This window comes from Nannizzia gypsea, genomic scaffold (genome assembly GCF_000150975.2).
Source record: "Nannizzia gypsea CBS 118893 supercont1.4 genomic scaffold, whole genome shotgun sequence".
NCBI lineage: Eukaryota > Fungi > Ascomycota > Eurotiomycetes > Onygenales > Arthrodermataceae > Nannizzia > Nannizzia gypsea.
Window position 1 is genome coordinate 2,327,959 of NW_003345198.1, and position 27,343 is coordinate 2,355,301.

At 47.8% G+C, this 27,343-nt stretch overlaps 12 protein-coding genes and 1 non-coding gene across 13 annotated transcripts; 4 read left to right on the forward strand and 9 right to left on the reverse strand.

The window, feature by feature from the left end:
* Nucleotides 1-249: 249 nt before the first annotated feature.
* On the reverse strand, nt 250-1,092 carry MGYG_05573 (hypothetical protein; the record flags this gene model as incomplete). The annotated part of the gene is made up of 3 exons (XM_003172940.1): nt 250-490; nt 609-690; nt 779-1,092. 3 exons carry the CDS (start codon nt 1,090-1,092, stop codon nt 272-274), a joined length of 615 nt encoding a protein of 204 aa, XP_003172988.1. The 3' UTR covers nt 250-271.
* Nucleotides 1,093-1,313: 221 nt separating this feature from the next.
* On the reverse strand, nt 1,314-3,068 carry MGYG_05574 (uroporphyrinogen-III C-methyltransferase; the record flags this gene model as incomplete). The annotated part of the gene is made up of 2 exons (XM_003172941.1): nt 1,314-2,689; nt 2,744-3,068. The coding sequence occupies 2 exons, from the start codon at nt 3,066-3,068 to the stop codon at nt 1,314-1,316; spliced, it is 1,701 nt and encodes a 566-aa protein (XP_003172989.1).
* Nucleotides 3,069-3,891: 823 nt separating this feature from the next.
* MGYG_05575 (26S proteasome non-ATPase regulatory subunit 12) lies at nt 3,892-5,605 on the forward strand (the record flags this gene model as incomplete). The annotated part of the gene is made up of 5 exons (XM_003172942.1): nt 3,892-3,978; nt 4,036-4,092; nt 4,151-4,387; nt 4,451-4,939; nt 5,000-5,605. 5 exons carry the CDS (start codon nt 3,892-3,894, stop codon nt 5,603-5,605), a joined length of 1,476 nt encoding a protein of 491 aa, XP_003172990.1.
* A 252-nt stretch (nt 5,606-5,857) lies between these two features.
* Nucleotides 5,858-6,787, reverse strand: MGYG_05576 (dihydrofolate reductase; the record flags this gene model as incomplete). Its single annotated transcript, XM_003172943.1, has 1 exon — nt 5,858-6,787. One exon carries the CDS (start codon nt 6,785-6,787, stop codon nt 5,858-5,860), a length of 930 nt encoding a protein of 309 aa, XP_003172991.1.
* A 628-nt stretch (nt 6,788-7,415) lies between these two features.
* MGYG_05577 (hypothetical protein) lies at nt 7,416-8,829 on the forward strand (the record flags this gene model as incomplete). The annotated part of the gene is made up of 5 exons (XM_003172944.1): nt 7,416-7,669; nt 7,739-7,771; nt 7,836-7,864; nt 7,983-8,073; nt 8,142-8,829. The coding sequence occupies 5 exons, from the start codon at nt 7,416-7,418 to the stop codon at nt 8,827-8,829; spliced, it is 1,095 nt and encodes a 364-aa protein (XP_003172992.1).
* A 242-nt stretch (nt 8,830-9,071) lies between these two features.
* Nucleotides 9,072-9,613, reverse strand: MGYG_05578 (hypothetical protein; the record flags this gene model as incomplete). The annotated part of the gene is made up of 3 exons (XM_003172945.1): nt 9,072-9,168; nt 9,235-9,305; nt 9,554-9,613. 3 exons carry the CDS (start codon nt 9,611-9,613, stop codon nt 9,072-9,074), a joined length of 228 nt encoding a protein of 75 aa, XP_003172993.1.
* Nucleotides 9,614-11,398: 1,785 nt separating this feature from the next.
* Nucleotides 11,399-13,000, forward strand: MGYG_05580 (hypothetical protein; the record flags this gene model as incomplete). Its single annotated transcript, XM_003172946.1, has 1 exon — nt 11,399-13,000. The coding sequence occupies one exon, from the start codon at nt 11,399-11,401 to the stop codon at nt 12,998-13,000; it is 1,602 nt and encodes a 533-aa protein (XP_003172994.1).
* A 1,240-nt stretch (nt 13,001-14,240) lies between these two features.
* Nucleotides 14,241-14,754, reverse strand: MGYG_05581 (40S ribosomal protein S27; the record flags this gene model as incomplete). The annotated part of the gene is made up of 3 exons (XM_003172947.1): nt 14,241-14,423; nt 14,541-14,603; nt 14,716-14,754. 3 exons carry the CDS (start codon nt 14,752-14,754, stop codon nt 14,241-14,243), a joined length of 285 nt encoding a protein of 94 aa, XP_003172995.1.
* Nucleotides 14,755-15,665: 911 nt separating this feature from the next.
* On the reverse strand, nt 15,666-15,779 carry MGYG_10014. Its single transcript, XR_001951134.1, has one exon. It is a non-coding gene; the product is annotated as a 5S ribosomal RNA (ribosomal RNA).
* Nucleotides 15,780-16,057: 278 nt separating this feature from the next.
* MGYG_05582 (cholinephosphotransferase 1) lies at nt 16,058-17,693 on the reverse strand (the record flags this gene model as incomplete). Its single annotated transcript, XM_003172948.1, has 8 exons — nt 16,058-16,162; nt 16,225-16,608; nt 16,666-16,964; nt 17,017-17,112; nt 17,165-17,211; nt 17,269-17,426; nt 17,486-17,495; nt 17,554-17,693. The coding sequence occupies 8 exons, from the start codon at nt 17,691-17,693 to the stop codon at nt 16,058-16,060; spliced, it is 1,239 nt and encodes a 412-aa protein (XP_003172996.1).
* Nucleotides 17,694-18,514: 821 nt separating this feature from the next.
* Nucleotides 18,515-19,735, reverse strand: MGYG_05583 (NipSnap2; the record flags this gene model as incomplete). The annotated part of the gene is made up of 2 exons (XM_003172949.1): nt 18,515-18,999; nt 19,057-19,735. The coding sequence occupies 2 exons, from the start codon at nt 19,733-19,735 to the stop codon at nt 18,515-18,517; spliced, it is 1,164 nt and encodes a 387-aa protein (XP_003172997.1).
* An 841-nt stretch (nt 19,736-20,576) lies between these two features.
* On the forward strand, nt 20,577-21,386 carry MGYG_05584 (hypothetical protein; the record flags this gene model as incomplete). The annotated part of the gene is made up of 2 exons (XM_003172950.1): nt 20,577-20,693; nt 20,769-21,386. The coding sequence occupies 2 exons, from the start codon at nt 20,577-20,579 to the stop codon at nt 21,384-21,386; spliced, it is 735 nt and encodes a 244-aa protein (XP_003172998.1).
* A 2,609-nt stretch (nt 21,387-23,995) lies between these two features.
* On the reverse strand, nt 23,996-26,129 carry MGYG_05585 (hypothetical protein; the record flags this gene model as incomplete). The annotated part of the gene is made up of 8 exons (XM_003172951.1): nt 23,996-24,170; nt 24,223-24,492; nt 24,573-24,755; nt 24,813-25,087; nt 25,157-25,422; nt 25,494-25,557; nt 25,656-25,742; nt 25,800-26,129. 8 exons carry the CDS (start codon nt 26,127-26,129, stop codon nt 23,996-23,998), a joined length of 1,650 nt encoding a protein of 549 aa, XP_003172999.1.
* Between the last annotated feature and the right edge of the window lie 1,214 nt (nt 26,130-27,343).

Sequence of the window (27,343 nt, forward strand, 5' to 3'; positions counted from 1 at the left end):
TGAAATGAACACTGGGGGGCATGCTATTATTGGCATGTCCAACCTGTTTGATAGCACAGCGAGCTGTTACATAGGCGCCAGCTCCCTTGACAACGACGCCCCGTTCCTGTTACAGGGGGTACATATATCCCGCGGGTACGTGCTTTGTACACCGTAGTCGTGGTTATATACCCAAATAGGAAACAAATGATATGAATAAATTTCAATGTGCTCCTTGTACTCGTTTCATGTATCCCGCTGTCCAATCATTCATTTGCCGGCAGATACGGTGTCACTGACAGCTCTTGCATTCTGGGCCACGCACATCATCAACTCTTCCGATTCGCTTTGAAGGGCCACCGCCTCCTCCGCCCCTCCTGTCATAATCATTCCCGCCGCCTCCTCCTCCTCCTCCTCCTCTACCTACACCTCGACCCCTACTTCTGGGGTCACGGTTTGAAGGATTCTTGATATTAAACTGAGAAGCCTCCGCAGCGGCATATGGAGTGAACTGGGACCCCTTGTTAGCTCCTGGCATATTGATCTTCTCCAAAGAAAGACCCAAGGAGGCACGAATATGAAAATTTTAAAATAGACTGAATCGCCAGCTTGTTGAACGTGGTACATACCGAGAAAAGGCTGACAAAGTAAAGCCCGAAAAACATGTACAAGGACTCAAGCAGGCGGCGTGCCTTTGCAGAAAGCGGTGGGCTAGATCATAGCAGCGGTTAGAGGGCCACTGTGTCTCTCAAAGGTATCATAATGTATCACTAGAGCGTGGGTATCAACGGCGGCTTACTTCTCTAGTATGTGGCCATCGGACACGTATGGTCTGTTGAACGATGACATCTTGGGGCGCAGCGTCCTAGCCTTGTCGAGCTCCTGCAAGTTGCCCGTGTGATACGGAGTACCAGATGAGTGAATGTGAATGGTGGCGGCTTCTTGTACAGAGTACAGACTGCACTGATAAGGCAGCTGGTCCTTTTCGTGTCTGTCGATCGCCGGAGAAAGCTGAATGTGTCGCGGCTTTCGGGTTTGCGCCGCCAGAAGCCAAAAGGCCAATAAGATAAACTCTACGATCCGCTTAAGGTTTGCCAAGCGCCAGGCAACCATATTAGTGATTGATTATGTAATTTGATCACAGCTAGTCACGTGCATTTGGTTGATTTCGACGTTTCATGGAGGATGGAGAGAAAACACGCCGAATGAAAAGATACCTGTGTATGTGATGCTTGAATAAACCACTATCACCATCCCGAAATACGTATAACGCCGGAGGTAATGCTATGATATATAAAATAAATATACATGGCCCGAAAGGTGTATATACCTAACTACTCACCGTTACTTCCTCCTAATGCGGTAATGGTGTTTAAATTCAGGTCATTGTGCAACCCATCCAGGGCCTTGAACCCATCCTCAACAATCCACTTTTGGCCCGGTTGATGAAGAACCTCGCAGCTTTTGCCTACCACAAGCAAGCCTGGTGGTCTTGAGCCCTCCTCCTGGACAGCCAAACACACGTTTTCCAGTGTCGACCTTATCACCCGTTGGTCAGCGCATGATGCCCTTTCTACTACCGCACAGGGCGTGTCTTTTGGCCAGAGTCTCCGAGATGAAGCTATGTCATCCTTGTTATCACTGGCATAAGTTGTCATAGATTCAATTAGAGATGGCAACCGATGCAATGCCATGAGAAAAACCACCGTCTGAGTGGGTATATAACTTGGTGGGGGCGGTGCCACTCCATGACGGCCGGTGCCAGTGCATATCAGAACTTGGTCGGCCACTCCCCTATGAGTTGGCGGTATGTCTGCAAACAAAGGTGCACTAAGAGCACTTGTGATCCCAGGAAGAACGATGGGCTCGTATCCCTTCTCTCGAAAATAGGAGAATTCCTCAGCCCCACGTCCGTAGAGGTATGGATCTCCTTGTTTCAACCGGAGGACAATTCTACCGGCAGAGAGTCCTTCGGATGCCATCTCTAGCAATTCTTCCTGCGCCTTGTCTGCGTTACCAGGGAATTTTCGTGCAATATGAACTTCCGTTCTTCGTGGGATGAGATCTAGAACTGCGGCCGGTACGAGTTTGTCGGAAAGTATAAGATCTGCTGTTTTAATTGCATGATAAGTTGCCCGTGTTATTAGGTCGGGGTGACCTGGTCCGGAACCTGCTAGGATGATTTTTCCCTTTTTAGACTCCGAATCTGTACCATCTCCGTTGGCGACGGGATTCTTCCCAGCTCCATAAGCTTCTAACATCTTCTCCACACCAGGCAATGTGATGCTGGCAAGCTGGCGAAGAGGCCAGTATTCACAAATTTGCGAGAGCCAGCGTATTCTCCTTGTCTTTGACGTAGCAGTTGCGTCCACTACTAATGTGTTGAATGTGTGCTTCTGTGCAGTTGAGTCGTCGGAATCATCCTCAAAGTTATCCTTATCCGCCTCTTCCTCAATGGCATCTTCTTCCCAGATGCGTTTCCTTAGGATACCTAAATTTTCAACCGCCTTACCGAGCCCAGGCGGAAGAAATGAGGCAATTTCTCGTCTTATCCGAGCAGCCAAGGAGCCTCCTTTTCCTGACGTCGTAACTCCAATATGCAGAGGTCCATCGGAATATGTTGACAGCAGTGTGAAAGAGCAGAGCTCCGGTGCATCTGACACGTTTACAGGAATCCGGAGCCGCCGGCATGTTTTTGATATGTGATGAACTGCCATTTCATGTTAACTTGCTTCCCATTCTAATCACATAGAGAGATACCTACTTAAGGTATATGACTTGTCCAAAGTTACAAATACAGCGTCAACAACACGTTCTACTTCCGCGCGGCCCAATGTTAGGAGATCACTGTCCTGGAATTCTCTCTGGATCCATTGGACCTGTCCGTTCTCAACTCTCTCGGAAAGAGTTGATGGAAGCTTGTTTCCAGGAGGGGATATTAAAATGGGAGTTGCTCCTGAGTCAATGGACTTGGTAATGCGTGCAGCCACCAGTGGATTAGACCCAATTATCAAATGGATATGAGCCCTTGAGTCTATTGCGGTCAGAAGCGGGATTCGTCTCCCACATCCCACAGGTGAACCGGTCATCGCCACTGTCTAAAACAGGGGGTCTTCCCTTTCGGTTATGGTGAATGTTAAGTCGATTGTGATAGGAAGCTCGTCTTGGAATATATGGTTCCAGAATTTGGCCACGGTAGCTGTTGAGACTAGTAGAAACGAAAGCTGCACCCACCATGCGCGAGGTCTGATAAAGATATTGACAAGAGGGTGAATAGTTGCTAACGGATTCATAAAGCAAGATACTTCAAATGGTATCAGCCTTTTGTTTTGAAGCCCGGAGAGGCCGTCTTCTTCTCGTTTTAAACCGAGCCCAAAAGGCGGATATCAAGCTGGTGATCTATAGGAGGGTGAACCCTCTCCACAGCTGTGCAGGGGTGGTATCAGTGCTTAGGGATGGGGAGTAGATGGATATAACAACCCACACAGCCTTTGGACTGTCAGTGTTGAGTTATTCGAGTTATTTAGGATAGCCCGGCCTTTATATGTATCCATTATTTCGTCGTCTTGTTTTTTTTTCCCTCAGCTCGATTGCGTGATTCTTTTGGGAAGTGGGCAATAACAAGCGCGCGTCTAACGCTTATCATTAGTAATATAATGACATGCTTATATAATCGTAGCCAAGACTCAGCGGCCTGTTTGGTTTGACGCTGGGAAAGGCGAAGCTGGAGAGCAACAAGCAACAGCTTTGGACGACCAAGCAAGCGGACAAGGAGCTCTTTTTCCAACAACTACTATTAGATCCTTGATACCCAACTCCGGCGGGAAACTATTCTCATCACTCCTCATTACGTTTCTTTAATCCAGCCCTTCGTTAATCCAATAGTCCGGCTGAATCAACAAGACGCCCATCATGTCGGATGGCACGCTGTTCAAGCCTGACAAGGACTTTTCGAAGGATGTAGACCAGCAGATTCCCGAGGCTGAAGCGCTTGCTAAGGTATGCCATATGCTCACTGTCCTAACTAGTTCTAGTACTGATGAATGGTATTGATAGACAAACGTACAAGGCGCCATCGACAAGCTCCTCTTACTAGAGAAACAAGCACGACAGGTACCGGATGCATATCTCTATATAATGCGAATACAGAATTTAATAAAGTGATTTTAAGGCGTCCGATCTCCCTTCGACCTCGAGGCTGCTGGTGGGCATCGTTACAATCTGTAAAAATGTTGGCGAGTGGGAGCTTCTGAACGAACAAGTCATTGCTCTCTCGAAAAAGCATGGCCAGCTCAAACAGGCGATAACGAAGATGGTCCAAGTGGTGATGGAGTTCTTGGACAAGACACCAAATTTGGAAGTTAAATTGGCCTTGATCGAGACATTAAGGACAGTAACGGAGGGGAAGGTATGCCACGCTTTCTCCAGCGGACGCAAACTGGATAAAATATACTGACTGGGAGCTTGTTAGATTTTTGTTGAAGTCGAAAGAGCGCGGGTAACTCGTGCTTTATCCGATATTAAGAAGAACCAAGGGGATATCGACGCTGCTGCCGACATTCTTTGTGAGCTACAGGTTGAGACCTTCGGATCTATGGCCCGAAGAGAGAAGACGGAATTTATCCTGGAGCAGGTTGCTCTTTGTATAAAAAAGAAAGACTGGACACAGGCAAACATCCTCAGTCGCAAGATTACTACGAAGTTCTTCGCCCGGAAACCCAAGCGAACTCCCGAACAAATCGAAAAGGATAATAAGGAAGCTGAAGAGAAAGAGAAGAAACGCAGCCCTGACGACCCACCGGTTGAGAAGCCAGAAGATGTTACAGATCTGAAGCTGCTGTATTATGAACAGCAAATTATTCTTGCAAACCATGAGGGCAAGTACCTTGATGTTTGCAAACATTACCGACAGGTTCTCGACACTGAGTCTGTTGAAGAAAACTCGGAACAGCTACGTGCGGTAAGTTTAAAGTGCTCTATATCATTTATATCACCCAATGAAACTAATATAAAGTTACAGGTCTTGCAACGAGTCATCTACTATGTCATTCTTTCACCTTTTGACAATGAACAATCAGATCTTTTGCACCGTGTCCAAGCTGATTCGCGGAACTCCCTTGTCCCCATAGAGGCTCGGCTAGTCAAGCTGTTTACCATCAACGAGTTGATGCGCTGGCCCATGGTCGCTGAGCAGTTCGGTCCCCATCTGTGTAGCACCGATGTGTTCGACGCCGCTCCCAATCACACAGGCGACGACAAGGCCTACCAACGCTGGCAAGACCTTCGAAAACGTGTCATTGAACACAATGTCCGCGTTATTGCCAAGTACTACACTCGCATCGAGATGGGCCGACTAACTCAGCTTCTCGACCTAGATGAAGAGGAGACTGAGAAATACATCAGTGATCTAGTTACCTCCAAAACCATCTACGCTAAGATTGACCGTCCAGCTAGACTTGTCAACTTTGCCAAACCACGCGATGCCGATGATGTTCTGAATGAGTGGAGCAGTAACATGAAGAGCCTGCTTGGATTACTGGAGAGAATTGACCACTTAATTACCAAGGAGGAGATGATGGCTAGGATCCTCCCCACCAAGGGTGCCGGACGGTCGAAGGCACGTTGATAAATAGACTCGTTAGCAAGAGGTGCATTGGCATGTACAACAAATAAGATGCCCATAGACAAGCAGCGTTTGCCCAACGGCACTTTCTTGTTCATCATACTATTCAATTTCAGTCAATCCATTGCACACAGTATGATAGATAGTAGAACCACAAACGATCTAGTCCGATGCCATCTAAATATTCACAAAAGTCTATGTCTAATGTTAAGGTTATTTATCTCTTGTCATGATTCAACGGGGCCGTGAGTTCGTCTAAAATGGCATATCCATGTTTTCAACATCATCGTCACCCGAAGCTTTCTTACCATTGCCGTTTAACCCTTCTATATGCAGCCTAATAAACTGAACCACTCCATCCAAATATGGTCTCTGGCTAGGCAAAAAATGACCGCCAGGGTGCCACAAGACCCTATCATCAGACTCGGGGTTTCCAGCGCAAGCCGCAATCAACTTCTTACTCCTTGCCTCCTCAACTATCATATCCAAGGTACCCAGAACATGTAACACAGGCGTCTGGATCTTGGGATGCTCGTAGAATGCTCGATAACGAGTGCCAGGCGCTATAAATCCCCCGTAACATATCGCAAATTTCATTGGCGGGTGTGAGATGTTGGCAAAAGACGACGGAAATGGGATGCCAGTCACCATCTTTTTATCATCTGACCCTTGCGGTGGCTTTTGAGGGTCCCGCTTATTTCCGCCGGAAATTTGGGTGATGAGTTCTTGCTGATTGTTTGCTGGATCAGACATGTAGTGGAAGGCTTTACTTCGGTCTGGTTCAAGTAAACTGGCGACCATGGCTGCTAGACAAGCACCCTGGGAGAAACCAATCACACCATCGAACGGTCCTTCGTCCGCAAGCACACTGGCAACCGTTGCCAGGCCTTTCTCCATCCCAATGTATTCAGGCGGGTCCACAACATCTGAACGGCGCCACCATGCAAACGCTTCAGGTTTATCATCGGCTGAAACACCGCCATTGGAAGCGGGTGTATAATTGGGTATATCAGCGGGATTTAGCCCTATAGGGCCTGATGGATATGATAGAGTGACAGAGTATGCAGGTAAGTTCTTCTGTATATGTTTCTCTAGAGCGCGGGATTTGGCATGGAATAGTGAGCCAGACTGAGTATATCCATGGAGCATGAGAATTTTGAGTGGTTTTCCCGTTGACTTTGCCATGTCTAAATTCAGCAGATGCGGTCTTGTTGGCTGGATTGGTATTATCTTTTCCCAGACCGGCAAATATTGACCACTCTTGTCAATATATAAAGCAGGAATAATATATCCGTAAAATGCGCTGCTCTTGAGCATTTGGAAAGTCCAGGCGCCACTTTACGGAAGTCGGAGTATTTATTATCCGAGAATATGGAATATCAGGTGAGGCTATCTCCTCGGTAATAGTAATGGTGACATCGATGATATTTGGATTATGAGGCATCTGCCTCACTCGATCAAATGATAAAAAACAGGGCTGTTCAGTTATCAAGGGGAAAATAAAAAGAGCTGACGGCTACTCGAACCCGCGGCCGGGGACAAAAAAACGAAGCGAGAACTAGGTTCCCGGTGTAACCCGTTTACGTAATTTGTAGCCACTTCGTTATGATATCGAAGGAATCAACTGCTCTTAACCACCCTGATCTGCTGCGATAAACCCATGAAGTTTGGCGGAGTCCAAAAACGACCAGAAAGAGTTGCGGCTCATTTTCACGTGACTAACCCAAAATTTGATGATCTGATGACATAATAGTTTATTTTAGTGGGGTTGTTTTGTTTTTTGGCATGTGAAGAGAAGAAGCGCGAAGATGGGATGGAGATTCAGGTTGAAAAGGCCAAATTGACAGGATTTGGGCTCCCCGACGACTCTGCAGCAGCATACGGAGTTCCGAGAGACTGCACCCAAAGAACAAACGTCCTAGCCAGTAGACTATTAATCTCGAGGGACCAGAATGATCAGCGGCCTAACACGATCCACGACATATCATTTTCGCGACTGAAGAGGACGGATTTTGTGGACAACCCAGGGGCAGAGGAGCTCTGGCTGAGATACATCGACTGTGCAAGGTATGTTCTTTCAGCTTTAGAGAGAAATATGATCTGTGAATACATCCTCTAACTAACTCATTCAGCCAGTCATGGAGAAGTACTCGCAGTTCCGGGATCGAGGTGCGTTGGCTTGCAGCTATGGTGACATGAATCCCGTGCATGGGGAGGTGCTGACAGCATATAGCTTCGGGAATCGCTCCGTTTCTACCTATCGTAGGCCAGCCGCCGTCGATATCACTATTATTTCACACATTTCTTTTTGTTGTGCGTTTCCCGTTGCTGATATCGACCTGTCTCTTCTACTTCTGCATACTGCAGTGGCTTCCAATAGGAAGCCTGGGAACTAAGATATCTCTCTGGACAATACTGGGTATACCAGGCATATGGTGGGTGGACCTACAGATAGAGGGGGTTAAGAAAGGGTGCGTTACATCTATCTACCTACCATCTACATTTTACTTTGAACTGCTTTGTTGACAACGCTGCATAGGTCGCTGGCCAAGCACCTACAAACACGTCTCCCAGGACCGGGAACGGTAATTGCTTCGTCGTTCACTAGCCCCATTGACGTTATCTACCTGGCAGCCATCTTCAACCCGGTGTTCACCAGCTCTTACCCGGGGACACGAAAAGTAAAGCAAGTTTCGCTTCTGCAAGCCATCATCCATGCATTTGACTCGCCAGAACCGACGCCACCCCATTCTTCCAAAGCAGATCTAACTGACATCTCAACGCTTATCAAGCGATATCCAAATCGCTGTATTGTCGTTTTCCCTGAATGCACTACCACTAATGGTAAGGGAATCCTCGAGCTCAGCCCTTCCCTCTGTTCAGCGTCACCTTCTACAAAAATATTTCCTATCAATCTTCGCTATGAGCCGGCTGATGTCACGACGCCGATCCCTGGAGCTTATGTACGGTTTATTTGGAACCTGTTGAGCAAACCAAGCCATTTTATTCGAGTGCGCGTTGCCGAGAGTGTCAGCCAAGAAACTGCAGCAAACATACCTGTCCAAAGCAAGCAAGGCGACTCTGATGCATCGTTAAATCCCGAACAGCAGAATTTGATGTTTGTGGTCGGCGATTCACTTGCCCGTTTGGGACGAGTGAAGAGGGTTGGGCTAGGAGTTAGACAGAAACAGGAGTTTGTTAGAATGTGGGACAAAACTAGAAGGTGAATATAGTGACAGTTGCTAATATGAATGGCTACATATCATTACATAAGCTTTTTCCCTTGATACCCTGAATAATGAGTCCACGCCCAGTTGGCTCTGTGTTCAAGATGATAAGCTCGAGCTAGCTTACAGCCAGTTATGACAAATTGCTCCCAATACCACGTTTAGGGACCCTCCACTGTCCGAGAAGGAGAGAGAGAAAAGGTCAGAGGGCTGTCAAGGCAGATAGTCGCCAGGTAATCCCTCTATTTCTTTCCACTTGGTGGGTTGTAAGTGGAACTTCCCTGGCCATTGTTGTAATAGGTGCTTCCATTTGCATTGCTGTAGTAGTACGACCCGTCGCTACCAAGGCCACCCAATCAGTCTCTAAACAGTAAAAAGATTTTGATATGAGGTTCTGGGACTTACCTGTTGGAGTAATGGTAAGCATTGGAGTTGGCAGCTGACGAGCCATAGTCACGGGCACAATAGTGGTTTCCCTAAAGTTGGTCAACAATACGCCCACGAATGATGAATACACAATTGACTAGGCTGTCAGCTCATCATTGCTCGCGAAGGGCCTTTTGGTCGACGTATCAATGCATACTGTCAAGTCAAAAGATTGCAGCATGGCAGGAGCCCGGTACATCTACGGACTCTCTGCCAGCACGAGGGCACGGCTAGCTATAACAGCCGAAGCTCATTGTGGTTGGAGACTTGAGGTGCAGATATCACGGATAGTACAAACCTGGCTGTTGGTGCCAGAAGACTTGTAGGTGTAATTGCTGCCGGAAGTGTTCTCAGGCATTTTGTCAAGTTATAGTGTATCGTGTAGGTTTCTTTGAGGGATGTATAGTGTAATTCAAGTCTCGAGCTGAACAATGGTTGCAACTGCTGAAGGATAGCGGAATATGCATTCAGGGGGCAAGCTGCCTTTATATAGGCATATTTACCCGTACTCCTCTCGGGGTCCCTCCTCCCTCCTTCCCCTCTGCTAGTTTAGGGGCATGGCGGTGACGTTCAAACAGGACGGCACAGAGTTACTTTCCCTGCTTCCACCTAGCCCCATAGGTGTTCAGAAACGAGCAGTTAATCTTCCAATCCTGGATAAGGATTGTGAAACTAGAGGTCTGGCTGGTTTATACTAAGATTTTAGCTACCAATGATACCAAGACATCCACCACAGATGTAGGTTTATCCAGGGAATATCCCAAACCAGCCTGGACTATCATAGGTGTCAGGTGAGTGTGATATAGACAATTGACCGAGACGAGCCCTAGAGAAGTACTCCGTACCGCGTATTCGCATTTGGTTTGACCAGGAAGTGCGCTTCTGTAATTTGTGTAGTAGAGCTCCCAGAAGTCACTAGGCCCACAATAATTGCATTGTCTTAGAAGGCCACATGGTGCTTGGTACCAGTATGAAGAAGTCAAAGGCGAAGTTAGCCGGTAATCATCGCTTTCAAACTGTGATAACGCGATGTGCTAACATGCTATTTTATATTGCGAAGCCGTCGTCTTCATCGTCCTCGCTGCTGCTGCTGTTGTTGTTGCTGTTGCCGTTGTTGCTTCCTTTCTCTTTCTCGGAGTTAAGCTTTCAAGGTTCCTCGGCATCACGTAATAAAACTTTAAACGGATTTTATTTTATCCGAAGGAATCATGTGACTTACGCGTTGCTGACAAACGCGCGATAACGACAGACACGCCAACCATCAACGACATCGAGACATCAATATCAATAATGACAACCATTGTTCAATTGACGTTGTTGTTATGAACCCATTGAGACCTACGCACTAGCTTGCAACTAGTAAGAGCTAGAATATCTAGTCTTTATGATACCAGCTTGGCAAGACAGACCTTCGGGAATGGCCCATTGATGTATACCCCCAAAGCAAGCCATCCTATTCATCAGCAACGAGGCTGGTACCGAGCAGCTGGATAATGATGGCTATACTAGCGGAATACCTTCATACCTTGCGCTAAATTCGTGTCTGTCAGGATGACTATTTTCCTTTTCTAATGTGAGCGAACTCTGAAGTTCATTTCATGCACCAAGGATATCAAAAGCGGCCATGTCCTTCTCATAGGAGGTGTTATCACCAAAATCATTTAGGGCGTGTTCCATGAACATCCTATACCTGAGACGACGGAATTTGGCGCCAAATAGAAAGGCAAGGAAACACACTCGAACGTGGTCGAAGTGTCTCTTTTAATTATTCTACCAGCGGATAGTTCAATCTCTTTTGCTGGTCCATGTGTTGCTTGCCCTCTACCTGTTGGCCACATTTCTGGAATTCACCAAAGCTCACTTCTATTTAAATAAAGTCAAGGGCCCTCACTATCCTGTCTACTCTTTCACTCTCCTTCCTTCTCTTCTTCCGTTACCCTTCACTTGACATCTGCGAGACGAGGTGAGAGTCAAAATCTTGCCTGTTACATCCGAGGGTTTATTTACCCTAGAACATCCTACAATTCAACTGAGGCACTCTATCTGCTCTCCATGGGCTCCTGACTATAAGTACGAAAGACATATCTTCCGATACATTTCCTTGCTGATCGAGTTGAAGATCAGCATTACCTTTACTGGCGCCATGAATACTCAACCGGTACGGCACTCACCAAATTTGCAAGCCCAGACTGTCGTTCATCGAGAAAATTGCGGGTTCCACCCCGCAGATTCACCCAACTGCAATGTCCACACCCTAAAAGGTGAGGCGTGCCGTTATAAAGGCAGAAATGGGCTTGAACCATATGGAACCATCCCAGGGAGACTGCCTGTATGTGGGATGCATCGTCCCTTTGCTCCACCCTCTGCTCGTTGCAAGGCATTATTGCCTTGTGGATTTGAGTGTGGGAGATTGTTCAAATGGAGCCCAGGTGAAATTAGGCTCTGCCCTGATCATGACGATATACCCCAGCCTTGCTACTTCATGATACTCCCAGCGGAGCTGAGACTAAAGATCTACCAGCAGCTGTTTCTTGAGCCGCGCGCCAATAAGCGGTCCTATTCTGACAATCGTACCACCAAAGGTAATCGGACCAGCATTCTCCGAGTCAACCGCAAAATCAATGAAGAAGCTACATCGGTCTTCTACGGATACCCCAAATTTACCATTGAAGTGGGCCCAGATCAAATATTCATGTCTGGTGACCTATGGGACTGGAACTTCTACAAAAACTTATTGATCGATAAGGCCCGCCTTAACAAGTCAGACGACTTTTCAGATCGTCCTGTTGCCCTTCTAGGAGCCCCCTCGCACCCTTTCCTCAAATGCACTACTGTAAAAATGCCCATGGGCGAGGCCAACTTTTCAAAAATGAGATCTTTCCATATCCATATCCACCTTAACCACCCTCAGAAGAAGGGCCGCCCCAACTCGGTGAATCATGTGCAACACGCCTGGGAGCGGGAAATGAAAAATAGCTACCATATGGTTGCTGATAATTTGCAAAAACTTGCATGCTTCTTGACGTTAGTGAAGCCTAATATTCACAACTTATCAATCTCAATCCAGGTCGACTATGGCTTCGCTGGGGACCTGTCTGATTGTCTGACATACTCCGGCCAGGTTCTACGTTGGCTCAGCCGCCTACGATCAGTTACCAACGTGTCTATCAAAACTGTTGAATGGGGAAATGACTCTTTCAGCGTCCTCCCGCATGTTAACTACCAGCCATATCCAGCCCGAGCAACGCTCATCCCCTTCAATACCAGCCAAATACCCAAGGAAGAAATGACAGAGTATGATATATTCTGCTCAAAGATTGCTACCTGGGAGAGCCTGGTTGCAACTCGAGGCAAATGTGCAAACAATACCCGGATCGTGAACGCTTACTGGAAATTGGAAACTTTACTCTGGATGTTTCAAACCGCTGGAGTCCGCAAGTTTAGAAAAAATGACGACACCCTGCCTGAACTTCTCTACAAAGCCAGATGTGCGCTTCATAATGACGACATGAAGGGTATGAGTGATACGGCAACTGAGGCAGTGAAGTATTGGGCTGATTACATTGATATGGAGAGAGACTTGAGACGATGGGCTTGGAGAGAATTCCTCAAGCTGAACACTTTGACTGCATCCAATACACCCTCAACTCTCAAGGAGTTGCTGGAAATGATGAATGATGCGGGTATCAGTGCCGCAGTTATGCCCCAACTCCCGTTTAGACTTGCTGACGCACCAGAACGCTAGTCTGGTTAAAGGGGGGGATTTAATTTCTGTGGTTGAGTTGGGAAGATGGCTTTCGACCGATTTCCAATTCACTTCTTCCCTAATCACCGCCCCCTTTTTATCTTTCCTTTTTATCTTTTCTTTTGTTCTTTTGCTCTTGTACCAGGGGGCTGAGATGATTTCTTTGATTTCTCCTTGAATATCGATTCACTTCGGGCTCGCATATCCGAGAATTAGTTATGGGCCTCATACAGATTATCCTGTTATTGGATCGGCAGATAGCTTTAAGGCGAATGCAGCTTTTATTTAGATCTCTCCTAGCTTCCCAAGTATAATTAAGTGGACGAATGAGCCGCTGAAGATATTGAATCCAGCTGAGACAAGATACTAATTCATTTACAAGAGTGGAACATAATAAGCATACAGCATTCGAATTCCTAAGCCTACGAGTAATGAGTGATAGACCCTAGAGAGGAATAAATCATCTCACGCCACGCAACCAGGGCTCTCAGACAGGTTTATATGTTAACCAGACCGGTAGGTTCAGGTCCATATCATCCTTCCACTCCAAACATATGGTTGAAAGCTGAAGATCATGTGTCCATAGCAGTAAGATTGAATAATTTCGACTCAGGTCTCCTCCATCTCCCCATCCGAACTGCTAGTCAACGCAAAAATACCGATTTGAATATAATTCACAGGTTCGAAGGTTGCCCAACATGACGTGGAACAGCCGACTAGGTAGACATTTCATGTGAAGACGGAAGATTAACAACGACGAGTTGAAAAGACAAGAAGCAACAAAAGCAAGAAAGTAAAGATTCTGATTTGATTGCCAGATATCCGGAACTCCCGCCATCCATCAAATTTTGTTTGTGCCAACCCTAAAAAGGAGGTCGGCACGGGAAACAAGAAGGCAACAGGGTGATGATCTCCATCTTCTATCTGTCTGGTATCATCGAGCAAGAATTTTCGAAAGCAGAAGGATGGAAAGTCGGGATATTGGGAGAAAAAGAATCGACAACGACAACGCTGCCATATTGCATTAAATAAGCTCTTTTCACATTTTTTGGTATTTGGAGAGTATTATGTTGTTGGGTGTGATGCGGTGTGGTATGGTGGGAAAGGGGGTTGAGGCCTGCGGGCGGGTTCCCCTTGTTCGTCGTAAAGAAAGCTATTTTATGACAGGTTGCATTGTGATCCTTTTTGTATTCATATCCCGTTTTAACACATTTTTTTAATTTGGCGTTAAAGTCATCCTCTACTTTCTCCTGAAAGAGCATCCCTCGGTCAATCTGGCCTTTCCACCGGTGGGTTGGCAAAGGACGGTAGAGCAGCCAGCGCAGATGACGACGGTCTGGGCATGCGAGAAGACGGTGGTGATTGTGAAGCAGCCGGGGCACTTGACGTCCATGAAGAAGGATCGGGGAGCAGGCACAAGGGTCTGTATAAGGTAGAGGGTTGATTGTTAGATATTTTCGATGACTTTCCACTCCGGCAATGTAGCTTCTCATTTGAAGGGGCGATGCGACGGTGCAACGGTGATGGCGACAGCACATACCTTGAGCTTGTGCTTGCGAGCCTCCGACTGGGGCTGGGGGTTAAGAAGGTCGACCGCGAGAACCTATTAATCGGTATCCGTCAGCTATTTTTTCCCTCCATGACTGCCATCTTCAAGCCCCGGTAGACGCCATCATGAGGTTTTGACTCATGCAGTCCATCATCTCACGACGAACGAGCAGCATCGCTATCAGGGAAACGGCCAGACATACCATGTTGACTCAATATGTCTTGTCTGGAAGAGGAGGTGTGACGAGGTTGCGCTTCTGGAGGTGGTTTTGCGAGAGAGTCGACGGTCGAGCAGGAGAAGAAGCGAGGAAGAAGAAGCGAAGTTGAAGTCAAGATCGTGTGAGAAGTTGCGAGTTTTCGCACACAGAAAATTTGACGTCGCCGAAAGGGGCTAGCCTGGGTTGAGGTCGCTTAACTAACCTGTTTTGCTTTAGCGGATGAGGTAAAGCAGGCTAGTCTGTATTAGGAAAGAACAACGACCATCTCGAAAACACGAAAAAGACACGAAAAAGACGAAGAGGAAGACGAAGATGAACAAGTCTGGAGGAGATGCAAGACAATGAAGAGACGACAGTAGGATAAAGGCATTTGATGCTTGCATCGACGCTGCTTGCCGACTTTCATTTGAGAGTTTGCTGGGTGTTAGCAAACTCCAAGGGACATAACTATATACAGCGCGTTCTCTACACCTTACTCTAGGGATACCAAAGACAAGAACACCCGGCTTGATATTCTTCTAAAACCCTGATACCCTTATAAGCCCTGAACATGAGTGTTGCTGTTCAGTGAACTTACTCATTATTCGTGTGTTGGTTAAGATCAAGGAGTACCGTACCTTAGTCTCTAGCGGAGTACCCCTGAATGTTTGTAGTCCTATGAAGGCCACAAAAGGCTGGTTGAGAGCTGTCTATCCACAGAAGCCTAGCCTTGCTCTTATCGGGAACTCTATAATAAGGTATAAGCTGTTTGGAAATGGCAGTACTACCGAACTTACATGTACTGGGATTCTTGTGAATGCTTTACAACAACCAAACAAATATCAGCCAATCCAACATTTTCACACCATTTAGAATATATTACAACGGAGGTTAGAAGTGCAAAAAAATGATTATCTACATACGGGACAGTCGGGATTCGCTGGTGGTCACCCACCCAACTACTAACCGACCGGCAAGTGGCTTAAGTACAGCTGAGCGGACGGGAAGCTCTGTTTTCCACTTCCTATGGTCGTATGTGCTTGATACAAGGCTGAAGGGGTTTATATAGGCCATACTCAACACGGCGGTTAACTACGTAGGTAAATTTCTGTCTGCTTTCATTGCACAAAAGTGGCTAAATCTTCATTATGGAGTTACTACAGATAGAAGTATTATTTGTCTATTCTCAAGATACCTTATTTCTCGGTATGGAGTAGCTCTTTCTCTCCGAAACGTAAGTTAGTAGATGCATAATTTGACCAAAGTAAACCTCCCTTCATTGATGAATGCGTCCCCGATAAAAGTGGAAGTCTCAAGGGTTTTTGGCTTTCAGAGGATCCGCATTGTCGACACAAGGATACTTGATGGTCAAGCACCAGATATCCAAATAATCACATATGCTGGTAATCACATCGAACTAGCAATTCACAGTGGTTAACAATATATCTCCAGGGGTCCACTGAACATAAGGAAACTTACCACGAAACTTCCGTATATACCAACTGCAAGGCCCAGACAGGTAAAGACGAAGGCGACTTGGCTCGGTCCAGAGCCTATAAAGCTGTTCTCCAATAGTCCAAGTTTCGGGAGCAAACTGTCGATAACACCCACGGCAAGAGGAAAGTTGATCGCATTGTGGTATGGGAAGTCAAGCTTTACCAGATGAGCAACGATCATCTGCCCAACTGAGTAAGCGTTAAGGATACCGCCAAATAGGACGACAGGGACAAGATGGTTATGCAGTATGTCGGGATGCATGTATAGGTACGGCACCAGCAATGTCCATGGTAAAATTGCAGGTAGCAAGCCGTAAAGTGGGGTGTACTTGCTATCTTCACCACTATGCCTATTACCACCGACAGCCTTCTTAGCCAAATGGGCTTGCGGATCCAGTCGGCGTTCAGCGTTACGTTTCTCGACAACTTCCAGGACGTTCATGATACTGGTCACGGTACTGAAAAGGAGAACAACTCCACCGTAGATCAACCACCAAGTGGTGAATGAGAGATTGTAAGTGGAATCCGAAAGCAGTGGGAAATGCGGAATGCCCAGAGTTGGTAGCATGGGCTTGTGCCAGAAGCTTCCCCCTCCGAGAAGAGCGGTAGTAAGGAAAACAAAGCAGAGTGATAGGATACCCTCGACTGGACCAGAGACGATGCCAAGTGTGAGGACATGGGTATGGTATTCCTCCCATGTTTGGACGTAGAATGTAAAGACAGCTGAAATCATGTTAGACCAGTCAATTATATATCAGTTGGGTACCCAACGTACCACCGAAAAGGGTGAGAACGGTTGCCCAGCTCTGCCCTAGGTTCACTGCACCAGCAAAAATAAGTACTCCAAGTCCAGTGTTGCAAGCATCAACGCCTACATAGTAGTTAGTATAAGCCTGAGATTCTCAAAACAAGGCCGATCTTACCATGATCGAACAATTCTCCCAAAGGCCCGCTCTGTTTTGTTCGTCGACTATCTACCAAGTTAGCATGCTACTCCTCCACCCCGGTAAATAGTGATATGACATACGCCTGAGTCCCGTCAACAGCGTCAAAAGTCTGGTATAAGAACAACCCTACGGCCCAGCTGAGATACACCCAGGAAGGACAATCCTTGTCCAGAGTAGGGTTGTACCACATTAAAGTTAAGAAATTCACAACGACGAATGAGAATCCTGTCAGTGTAATCTATCATGACCTAGTAAGCATATAAATAGCTTGGAAATGTTTTCATAGAGCTTGCTTACAAGATTCGGCCTGTGCTATCGTGTTAGTATGTCCATCCATTTGCAAACGAGAGAAGCCATTGACTCACGCCATCGACATAGGGAACAGATTAATAACATAGTTCGTATAAAAGGGCTTCAAAATATATTTTGAAGTCAACGACTTGTCAACCGAAGCGTATTTGTACTGCTTCAAGCCATCAAGGGCGCCCGCTCGTATATAGGTCATTTTTTGGCCTTGGGTCCCTCGTCTATGAACTGAATAACCGAGTAAGAAAACAAGATAAGTTTAAGGAACAGAGCCAATGATAGAGGTATTAATAGACCCTTTTCCAAGAAAAACTGTCGATATTATATCTTCAGTTCCCAAGGGAGGTGGGGAGTAGAGGTCGTTTTGTATATAAAGACCCCCTTGCTCGGTGACTTCCCGAGTATATAAACAAGGTGAGTTTATTATGGTTACCCACAGCGGGCAAGTTATGAAAAAAAGGAAGAAAAGATGTAGTGAATATAAGAAAAGAACGCGCTGCTTGCTTGGTCCTTCATCACTTGTCTCGTTTGCTGCTGTTGTGTTATTATTGAAGAGCGAAGAAAAAAGAAGGAAAAAAAAGTGACGTTCTTGTGTTTGGCCAAGGAAAATACCGGCTTGGCAGGGACCGAGCGCGATCGGGAAGATATCAAGATCACACGACCGAGACGAAGATGCAGATGCAGATAAAGATCAAAGAGAATATTGGCTGGCTTGGATACTGGTATATATTCTGAAAATGAGCTTCAGTGTAACAAGATGCTAAGATATACATGTGTAAAGAAAAAAGACCCCAGAACTCAGTATACTACTATTCCAGCCGTCTGCTTCTGACAGCAACGTCCGATGAAAGAGGGAGATGCCCTCAAGGCGCCTCTCAGCTTGCATGGGTTTGCATCTATCACCTCCCCGGGAAGATACCACGAATTATCTTTCATTCTTGATTCCCTTCCTGTCAATACGGGAGGAAGAACCATATATCATGTAGACTTCTCTAGCAGTTTCGACAGCGGACGGCCGGCCTAACCGACGGGGCTCCATGGCATGGGGATCAGAATTCTACTCTTCATCGTCTGGATCAATGGAACAGTCTTGTGCACTGTGTCGGCCCAGCCTTCGAGTTCCCACGACTGCTCGCGTCTCTTCTTTCGCTCTTCTAGGTCTGCAAATTGCCACAAATGGTGGACAGTGTTGAGATCACCAATCTGCACGAACCATGCGCCGACTCCTTCCATGATCTTTCGCCTGGCAGCTAGGCCTCGTCTCCAGTGGCTCTCCCACTCTAAGAGATTACCCGGGTGTAGGGTGTACGATCGAAGTTCGAAGACACCGCCCAGTCGGCGTGGAGGTGTGGTGGGCCAGAATGAGAATTCTTGCATGAGCGACGTCTTCTTGCTCTTGATGAGTGACTTGAGTTTACGGTCGAACTCAACGAAACCTGGCTGTTGACCAATCTCATGGAGAGATGCGTGGTATCCGGTGTATCTCTGGTACTCCCAAATGTGAACTAAGGTGCCAGTTAGCTTTTGAAAAGGTGCAAGATGCAGGGCAGAGTGCTAAATACCAAAAGTGTCGTTATCTCCGACTTGAGTCCGCCAGCTGCCGACGAGGTTGACTCTGTTCTGTTCCATACCAGCCATCTTGGGGTACCATTCACCAACCAGGCCTACATACTCGTCGACCTTGTCCGGCTTGACCTCGTGGAAGACAATCGAATGGACGTATTTTCCTCGTGCCAAGACTTCGGAGAAGGACCGCTCGATATCCTTGTCTAGCTGTTGGCCTTCTTTGGTGCCGTAGATGAGACTGGAAAGACGGCCACGGCCCGGACCGCCGCTATTCTCTGCCTGTTGCCGGTCTCCTACAATGCGGTGGGTTGACAGTGAGCCTAATGCCTTGCGGTCCAGCGAGGACGCAGCATCAACAACAGTGGAAGGTCCACTCGCATTGCTCGCATCTGGAGCAGTGGGAGGGGGCTGGGCAGAGGAGGAGGACGAGGAAGAAGAGGACGAGGAAGGAGAAACAGGGGCAGAAGCATCAAGCGACTGACTGTCTTGCTCTGCTTTTCTTTTCCGAGCAGCTTCTAGATTATCACGGAACTCCTTCTGGCGGGTGTTGAACGTTGAGGCATTGTCTGGGGTAACGTCTCGGATGGAGGGGGCACGCAGCCGGGTACATGAGGTGCTGAACGGACGAAGAAGAGAGTGAGAGGTGCCGGATCGAAGCAGACGCGACGCCAACATGATGGACGATGGCACGCGGGCGAAAGGTGAGTGATCGGTTCGTTTTTTTTCAAGCAGAAGAGAAAGCGGACAAGAGGTGTTGTTCGAGCTTGAGTTTTATTTAAGGCTCGAGATGGCTGCGTGCGGGACAGGTACAAAGGGGAGAGGCCGAACGGCTAAAGGGTCGCTGCGGTTTGTGTATTGAGAAAGGGACTGAGGAAAAGCGAAGAGATAGAAAAGGAGCAGGGCTTTGAAATTGCAAGCAGCTGTATGGAAAGAGGGGAAGCTAGCTCAGGTTCAGGCTCAGGGCAAGGAGGTCGGTCAGGCAGGGATAAGTAACTATGTATACGGGTAACTAGCATGCAGCAAGCCGCTCGACCGATAAGAGCGTACAGACAAAGAGAAGGCAAGGCTCCCAAGTGAGACGAAGGAGAGACGGTGGATTTGGCCCCTGAATAGCAGCCGGAAACGCGCGAAAAACCGCAGAAAAAAAGGGATGAAGAGCTCGAAGTTGGTTGAAGTTGATGAAGTTGACGAAGTTGACGAAGTTGATGAGAAGCGAAAGAAACAAGAAGGAGAAAAACAAAGGAAGAGTCACGTGAGAGAAAGCGGGAAGACCCCAGACACTAGTCCCCTTTGGGTTAGTCATTTTGTTACGTCATAGATAAGCGGAAGTTAGTTAATCCTATGTTAGTCAGCAGTCGAGATCGTGCCGAGGCTTCTTGTCTTGGCGCAGTCGAAGGCGAAATATGTAATCAAATATCAAACAAGGCAGCGCAGGGGGAGAATGTGAGAGAGAGATAGAAGACAAACAGTGACAGGATAACAGTTAAAGAGCTGTTTTGTGCCTACAGACAGCAAGATGGCAAGCCTACAGCACCCTCCGTTGAGCTACGAGGCATCGGCCACCACTACTCACCCACACTTCGCTACTTGTCTACCGCAGGAAGTGGTCTCCTGCCTCAAGAACTCTAGATTCGTAGGTTCTCCCACGCAACAACGCAGATGAGCAACAGGATACCCCGTACATATATGGCTAACAACAGTGTACCAGTTACATCTTGCAACATGCGACGGGCTCAATCCTCACATCTCTCTCATGAGCTACACCTTTCTCCCCTCCACGCCGTTCAACCCCACCACCCCAACCATCATCATGACCACCAACCCTTCGTCGAAGAAGACACTCAATCTCCGCTCCAATCCACGGGTATCCCTTCTCGTACATGACTGGGTTTCTCACAGACCTCCCACCCGAACCCGAGATGCCGGACGGGAAGGGTCTCCGCCTCCCGCAGCTACGCAGTCCAGTCTCGCCACTTTACTTCTAAACATCAACACCAGCGCCATGAGCAGTATCAGCACTACGATAATAGGTGAAGCCCGGGTCCTTGATGTGGGCAGCGAGGAGGAGAAGTGGTGTAGAGAACGCCATCTCGAGAGTAACACGTTCATCGCAGACGAGGCGGGAGTTGGTGTGTTCAGCGGCGGCGGTCAGGCGCGGCAGGACGGGACGGGAGACCAGGAACGGCGGCCGTCCATCATGGATGACGATGTCAATGTGGTCGTGGTGGCCGTCAAGGAAGGGAGGATCGCAGATTTAAAGGGTGGAGTGCGAGATTGGGCGGTTGTGACAGAGGGGCAGGTGAATGGCGTAGCCCCCGGTAGCTAAGTACCGCAATCACTCTCTATCTTTACCTTTGCTAGCTACGCTCCTCTTTACCGCCTCCTTTTCTCCTTTCCGGCTACGAGGCGGAAAGGCAAAGCTGTACCCCTTCTGCCCGGTTATTGTTATTTGTATGGAGTAAAGTCACTTACCCTTCGCCGTGAGAGTAACCATGACGCAACAGCCGACGACAAGCAGAAACGCAATCTCTCGAATTAATGAGCTATCTGAATCCCACTAACTAGGTTAAGGGCTTAAAGGATGGCAATATCCAAGGATCTTCCCGCTAGTGCTGATCTATGAACTCACATTGTCAGAGAACAGGAAACTGGGCCATGGACCGAACGCTTATCTACGCCACCATTATTCACTATTCCATGTATATATTTCTACCGGCAGCCGGCTCACGGCAAAGTCATATGTATAACTAATGGAAATAACGCCAAGTGCCGTTCGCGGATGCTATCGCACAAGCGCTCTTCTCGGGTCATCCACGGAGTATCCGGCAAAGTATTGTTAGCGTTATTAGCCCCTTTCTAAAGGGTCCCAATTTCACGCGACTGGTAGAGCAAATGTTGCTATAGCCGGGAAGCCGACGTTATTACATTCAAGTCTCGGCATACAGAGCAATTCCATGAGGCCAATTCAAAGGCAGATTCGCATTGACTTGACGCGCTACCGCCCTAGGCGACATTTAACCCTTGTTTTTATGTTTTTATGTATTTTTTTTTTCTTTTTTATTTTTCCGCAGAAGAACTCCATGTGAATCACCGTTAGTTAGCCTGTGCAGGGATCCGGTGGTTCTGAAACCCTTCCATGCTCTTGAGCAAGAAGAGAGCCAGCCATGAGGCGAAAGCTCCTTAATTAGTTACCAAGGTCGCTAAGCAGCTAGTTAGTTGAGTGGGCTCGGCTATCGAGTGTAAAAATAGCCTAGCCTCTATAATGAACGCTCACACAGCTGAGATCAGCGCAGGGAACAAGAATATCGCTCCCCTTTCATCTCAAGGCCAAGCGGAAAGAAAAATCGACGAACTTCCATTTCTACGGAGGATTGAATCTCCGGCGTCATGTAGCTTGGCACATGATTTCCGACGCTTGGCTTTTGCTTGGCCACTTCCCAATTGAAGAGCCGTTGGAAGACGTGAACTATACGCCAGTACGATATAGGGGCGTCAAAGCGTCGTCTCATGGGATGAAGATCACATTGTTCGGGAGTTTTTTTTTTTTTTTTTTTGCAGATTCGATGTCCCAGGGTGCGACTTTTGGTCAGTTACCGCTACATTCCGAGACATCCTGGAGATCCAAACCGGGCTGGAGCTAGCTCTAGTTCCTCATGAACAGGTTGGATGGCGTGCGTCAAGCGTTGGTGGGGAGTCCACTTGCCAGTTTGCTCGTTCACTCACAGGCCAAACAAGGGGTAAAAGTGGGATTGGAAGCGGAGCTCTCACTTGGCGTGACAATGCGCCAGGCCAGGCACCAGAGGTATCCATGCATTGAAAAAGCGGAGATGCCGAGGGCTTTTGCTATAGCGCGCGATAACTAAAGTAGTTGCATATGTATACTACTGCGTGAGTGTGCCTAGGTACGATGTCAAAGGAGTTGGAACCGAAATCTATATGGTTTAAGGGGCCGATAGGCTCGTTTCAACAGGTACAAGGGAACGAAATCGACCTGTCATAATGGAACGTCATTCGCTTGAAAGGATAGCCAAGCATGGTTGTCTTCCTTGTTACATATACGAAGACGTGACTTCAGCGCCAGAGGAGTGGCCCTGGAACGACAAGGACCCGGAACATTGAGCAGCTGCTTCTCTGTGCATGCCCATACCAAACCCCCCAATCTAGACCTGAAAATGCCACAATTTGTTCGCTACCAACGAATGCAGTCGATATAAAAGCTAGATTTAGAGTTTACGGGAAGGCCCGTCCGTCATAGTGGGTCCATTATATAGCTTAGTAAGCATGACTTTCTTACGACGAAAGTGCTTTTTTCCGTGCTTGTTAGCTTGTTAGCTTGTTAAATCTCGGAAGGCGTCAAAAAGTGGGCGGATAGGTGGAGGAAGGGAGTTAGTTTTACAACGGTCGGGGCGCTGTCAGATGACATAAGTGAATAAATTTCTTTTTTTGTGTTTTTAGTAGTTAATAATATGACTGCATAAGGGAACGAAAAAGTGAGGCAAAGATGCGAGGGTGCTCTAGCTAGCTCTCCTGTCAAGGACGAAACTAAGTAGAATGGGAACGAAAACGTTTGTGGGCTGCATCATGTCGGTGAATAAAAGAGACCGGCGAAAGGGAAGGGACCAGAGAAATATAACACGAAACAAGGTTACATAAGAAATACTCGCCGTTCTAAGGAAACACGAAAGGAACAGGAAGGACAGGGCATTAGGGAAGAAGCATGTAACAGCTGTTTCACTCTAAACACGATTGAGTGGGCTGCGAGAAAACGGAAAAAACCCGAAATATCAAGTCAAAGGTATAGCCGGCAATCTTGGCTGAAAGGGGGAATAATAGTAAAACAAGAGGAATCGAGGGAAAAGTCGAAAGGGAAAGGAAAAATAAGATAACACCCGATAGAAAAGTTGATAAAAAGAGCCCGAAACATGTCGATGATAGTTACTCGGAGGAGTCAGAGGGGTCAGAAGGGTCAGAGGGCTCAGAGGGATCAGAGGGCTCAGAGGAAGAGCCGGAGCGGCTGGAGGGTTTCTTCTCTCGTTTGTTAATTTCGCTGGGGTCCCATTGAGAGGGCTGAAACTCGGAATTGAGGAAGTGGGCTTGGTTGAAGTGGGAGCTAGAGACATGTGAGCAAATAGATACGTACACGATATATATTGGAAACTTACTTTCTAAACGGAATGGTCAAGGGCAGACAGTTCATTTCTGGATCGACAAGCGGGTTCATTCGGATGGGTAGTTCAGAGGACATGTCTCCTGATGGTGGTTGTTGTTGTTGTGGGAGTTGCTGCTGTTGCTGTGGGAGCTGTTGTTGTTGCGGTAGTTGTTGCTGTGGTAGCTGTTGTTGTGGTAGTTGTTGCTGTGGCAGATGCTGTGGTGGTGGTGGATGATGGGGTGGTGGTGGAGGAGAGCGGCTGGGAAGGTAGATGCTTGCGTGTCTGGGCGGAGCGGGTCAGAAATCCATATCTCGTGATAAATTATATTATCCTCTGTAAGATAGGTGGGGGGCACGTAGTACTCCTCGAATGGAGAAGGAGCAGTTGCCGGGTCTAGAGGGAGGCTTGGGACAGCCATTAAGACTGCGTTCAGATCAAAGTTGAGAGAGTTAGGATACCAGGGAGAGTAGTCGCAGGTCATGGAAAACTGATAGTTTACGGGAGTTGGCGACTGAGCCGTGCCATAGAGGAGATCGTAATGGCCACTAAAGCCATATGTTAGTCACGAAGCCTTTAAATGTGTAGGTGTGTAGAAGACGTACGGTCTGTACAGGAGTTTGATAACCCCGAGAGAATCAGTGCGCTGCGGTGTGAGCTGGTGCGCGTTGACCTTGTCACCCTGGCTGCGGTCAAGGTAGAGAATCTGAACATCGAAACCCGATTCTTCAATGACGCCATCAACTAAAGCCTGGAGGCTGATTTCATCAATCTCGGTCTTCACAGTATCGACTCTTTCTGAGCAATACTGTTCAAGTGGGACGGGCAGGAAAGCTTCGTATCTTCCCCGGTTGAGCCGCATCCATGAGCTCGTCATCAGCTGGGAGAAAGTCAGTACAATGCGCGGTAGAGGCACCCTCATGAGCAGGAGTAAGAAAAGAAAACCAACCCTAAAGTGAGTAATGAGGGCGTTAGAGTTCCACTCATTGTTAAATGCCTCGACGATGAACGTCTCGTCCTGGTTGTTTTTGGCAATCTGCTCGGCCATGGCGTTTAAGAGGTCCAACGTGGCATCAGCAAAAGTCTCGTACAGATGCTCCTGGTAGCCCACGGCATTCAACAATTCGTTAAAGCCCTTGATTCGAGCAAACTCTTGAACGACTTTGCCATGATCGCGCAGGGCAAACAGGCTTTCAAAATAGCCAAAGGCCACAGCTACAAGACAGATTAGCATGAGTAACTTGGTTATTTCGCAGTGCGACAAAACTTGGGGAAGTGAATCGAACCTCTCCATCCACAATTGCCATCACCCTTCATGATGCGATAGTGCGAGTGAGTGTGGGCAAGCGACTGTTACATCACCATCAGTACACTTATGTTTTCTTTTCATTTTATTTTGTTCATGCTTTTTGAAGTAGTCATATAGCATGGGGATGAGGGAGACCTACCGCCGTCTTTGCGACGAAGACGGGATCAGCCTGCGCATACTCCTGGCTGAGCGCAGCGCTGGCCTGCTTCACGCCAACAAGAGGGCCCTTGAACGGATGTCAGCATGTCCATAAAGCACGACAGAGCGCACAATCCTCACTAACCTGCAGCTCTGGCTCGTACTCGTTAGAGAGCTTCTGGAACTGAGCCATCTCGTCCAGCGGCGGGCTGGCCATGGCGGGCTGGTGGTCGATGGGCGCGCGGTAGATCCGAGAGATGAGCAAATCTGGCCGACACTGGTGAATGATACTAAACTCAGGGTCGGCGAAGTTGAAGTGCTCGTTGAAGACGTAATGGTCCACCAGCTCGACGTTGGGCTGATGCTGGTGCTGCTGAGGCTGCTGGCGGCGCTGAGGTTGCTGATAGTCGAAGGGCATCGCTTCGTCTCGCGCTGTGGGGAAAAGAGAATAAACATTGGCTCGCTCGGCCTCCATCATTGACTAACACCAACTAGTTATGTATCTTCACAAGGTTCCGTGTGCACTCTGCAACTGCACAACGTCGAGCAAAGGAGGCAAGACTGGCGTCTCTTCTGCCCTGGCTCGTTTCTTCTTCGGCTTCTACGTTCGCAGTCGAGGCAATCTGGCCAGCGGGTTCTTTGTCGTGACGGCGCGGGGATGGGTCAATCAGGTCAGGTCAAGCAAGCAAGCAAGATGCAGACAAGGACAAGGGGACAAGGAGACGCTGGATAGTGAGGAAATGCAGTACAAGGAAGGCTCTGGAAGACGGAGACTGTCACTGATTTGAGCATCAGGGCCGGCTCCCCAGGGTGGTTTATATACTGAAGAGACGCTACGGACGGGGATTGCGTTTCTGGCCAGGTAACTATGCAGCATATGGGACGATGATCGGGAAATGAACCAAACAGCTGCGCCTGCTTACGACACGATACTGTAACCCGCTAACGAAGGGAAGCCGCATATAGGTTCTATACAAAGATGTCCCGGTGCGAGGAGCAAAAGCAATAAGCCAGGGACACAAAAAAAAGTTATAGCCGACTTAGCGGGTTTGGTCGAACACAAGGGCACAGAAGACTAAAGACCACCGGCAGCATCACGAAAAGGAAAAGTAAAAAAAAAGAAAAGGAAACTGAAAAAAAAAAAGAAGAAGAGCAGAGACAGAGAGTGACACTCCCGCTAACTAGTGCTGGCGGAGCGTTAGGTGGGTGGGGAGTCTGGCAGGGCCTCGCAGCAGAACCAAAGGAGCCGGCGTCGATTGACAAACAGACGGGGGGAGGAGACATGACACACACCACAGCCAGCGAGACAGATTCCAGAACACACACAGGCCCGTCGGGCGTAGCGATGAATCTACGGCGCCACGGTATCATCAATTAGGTCTACAGAACACATCTATGCCGCTTCTGCAGGGCTACACGGGTACCAGCAGTCGACTTGACTGTGTGACACGGGCTGACAGGCGAGGATCCAAAAGGAAAGTTACCTGAAAGGAGAGAGTGACAACTGACGGAGAGAGGTGACCAGACGGACAGGTACTCTCGCACACCCTCTCACACCCTCTCACACCCTCACACACTCACGCAGATACATTTTATTTTTACGGGGAGGATCCTCTTGTTTTAATTGATCAATGGAAGTCTGCATAAATTCATGCAAGGGAGCAATCAAGCGGGCAACGGACTTGGGGC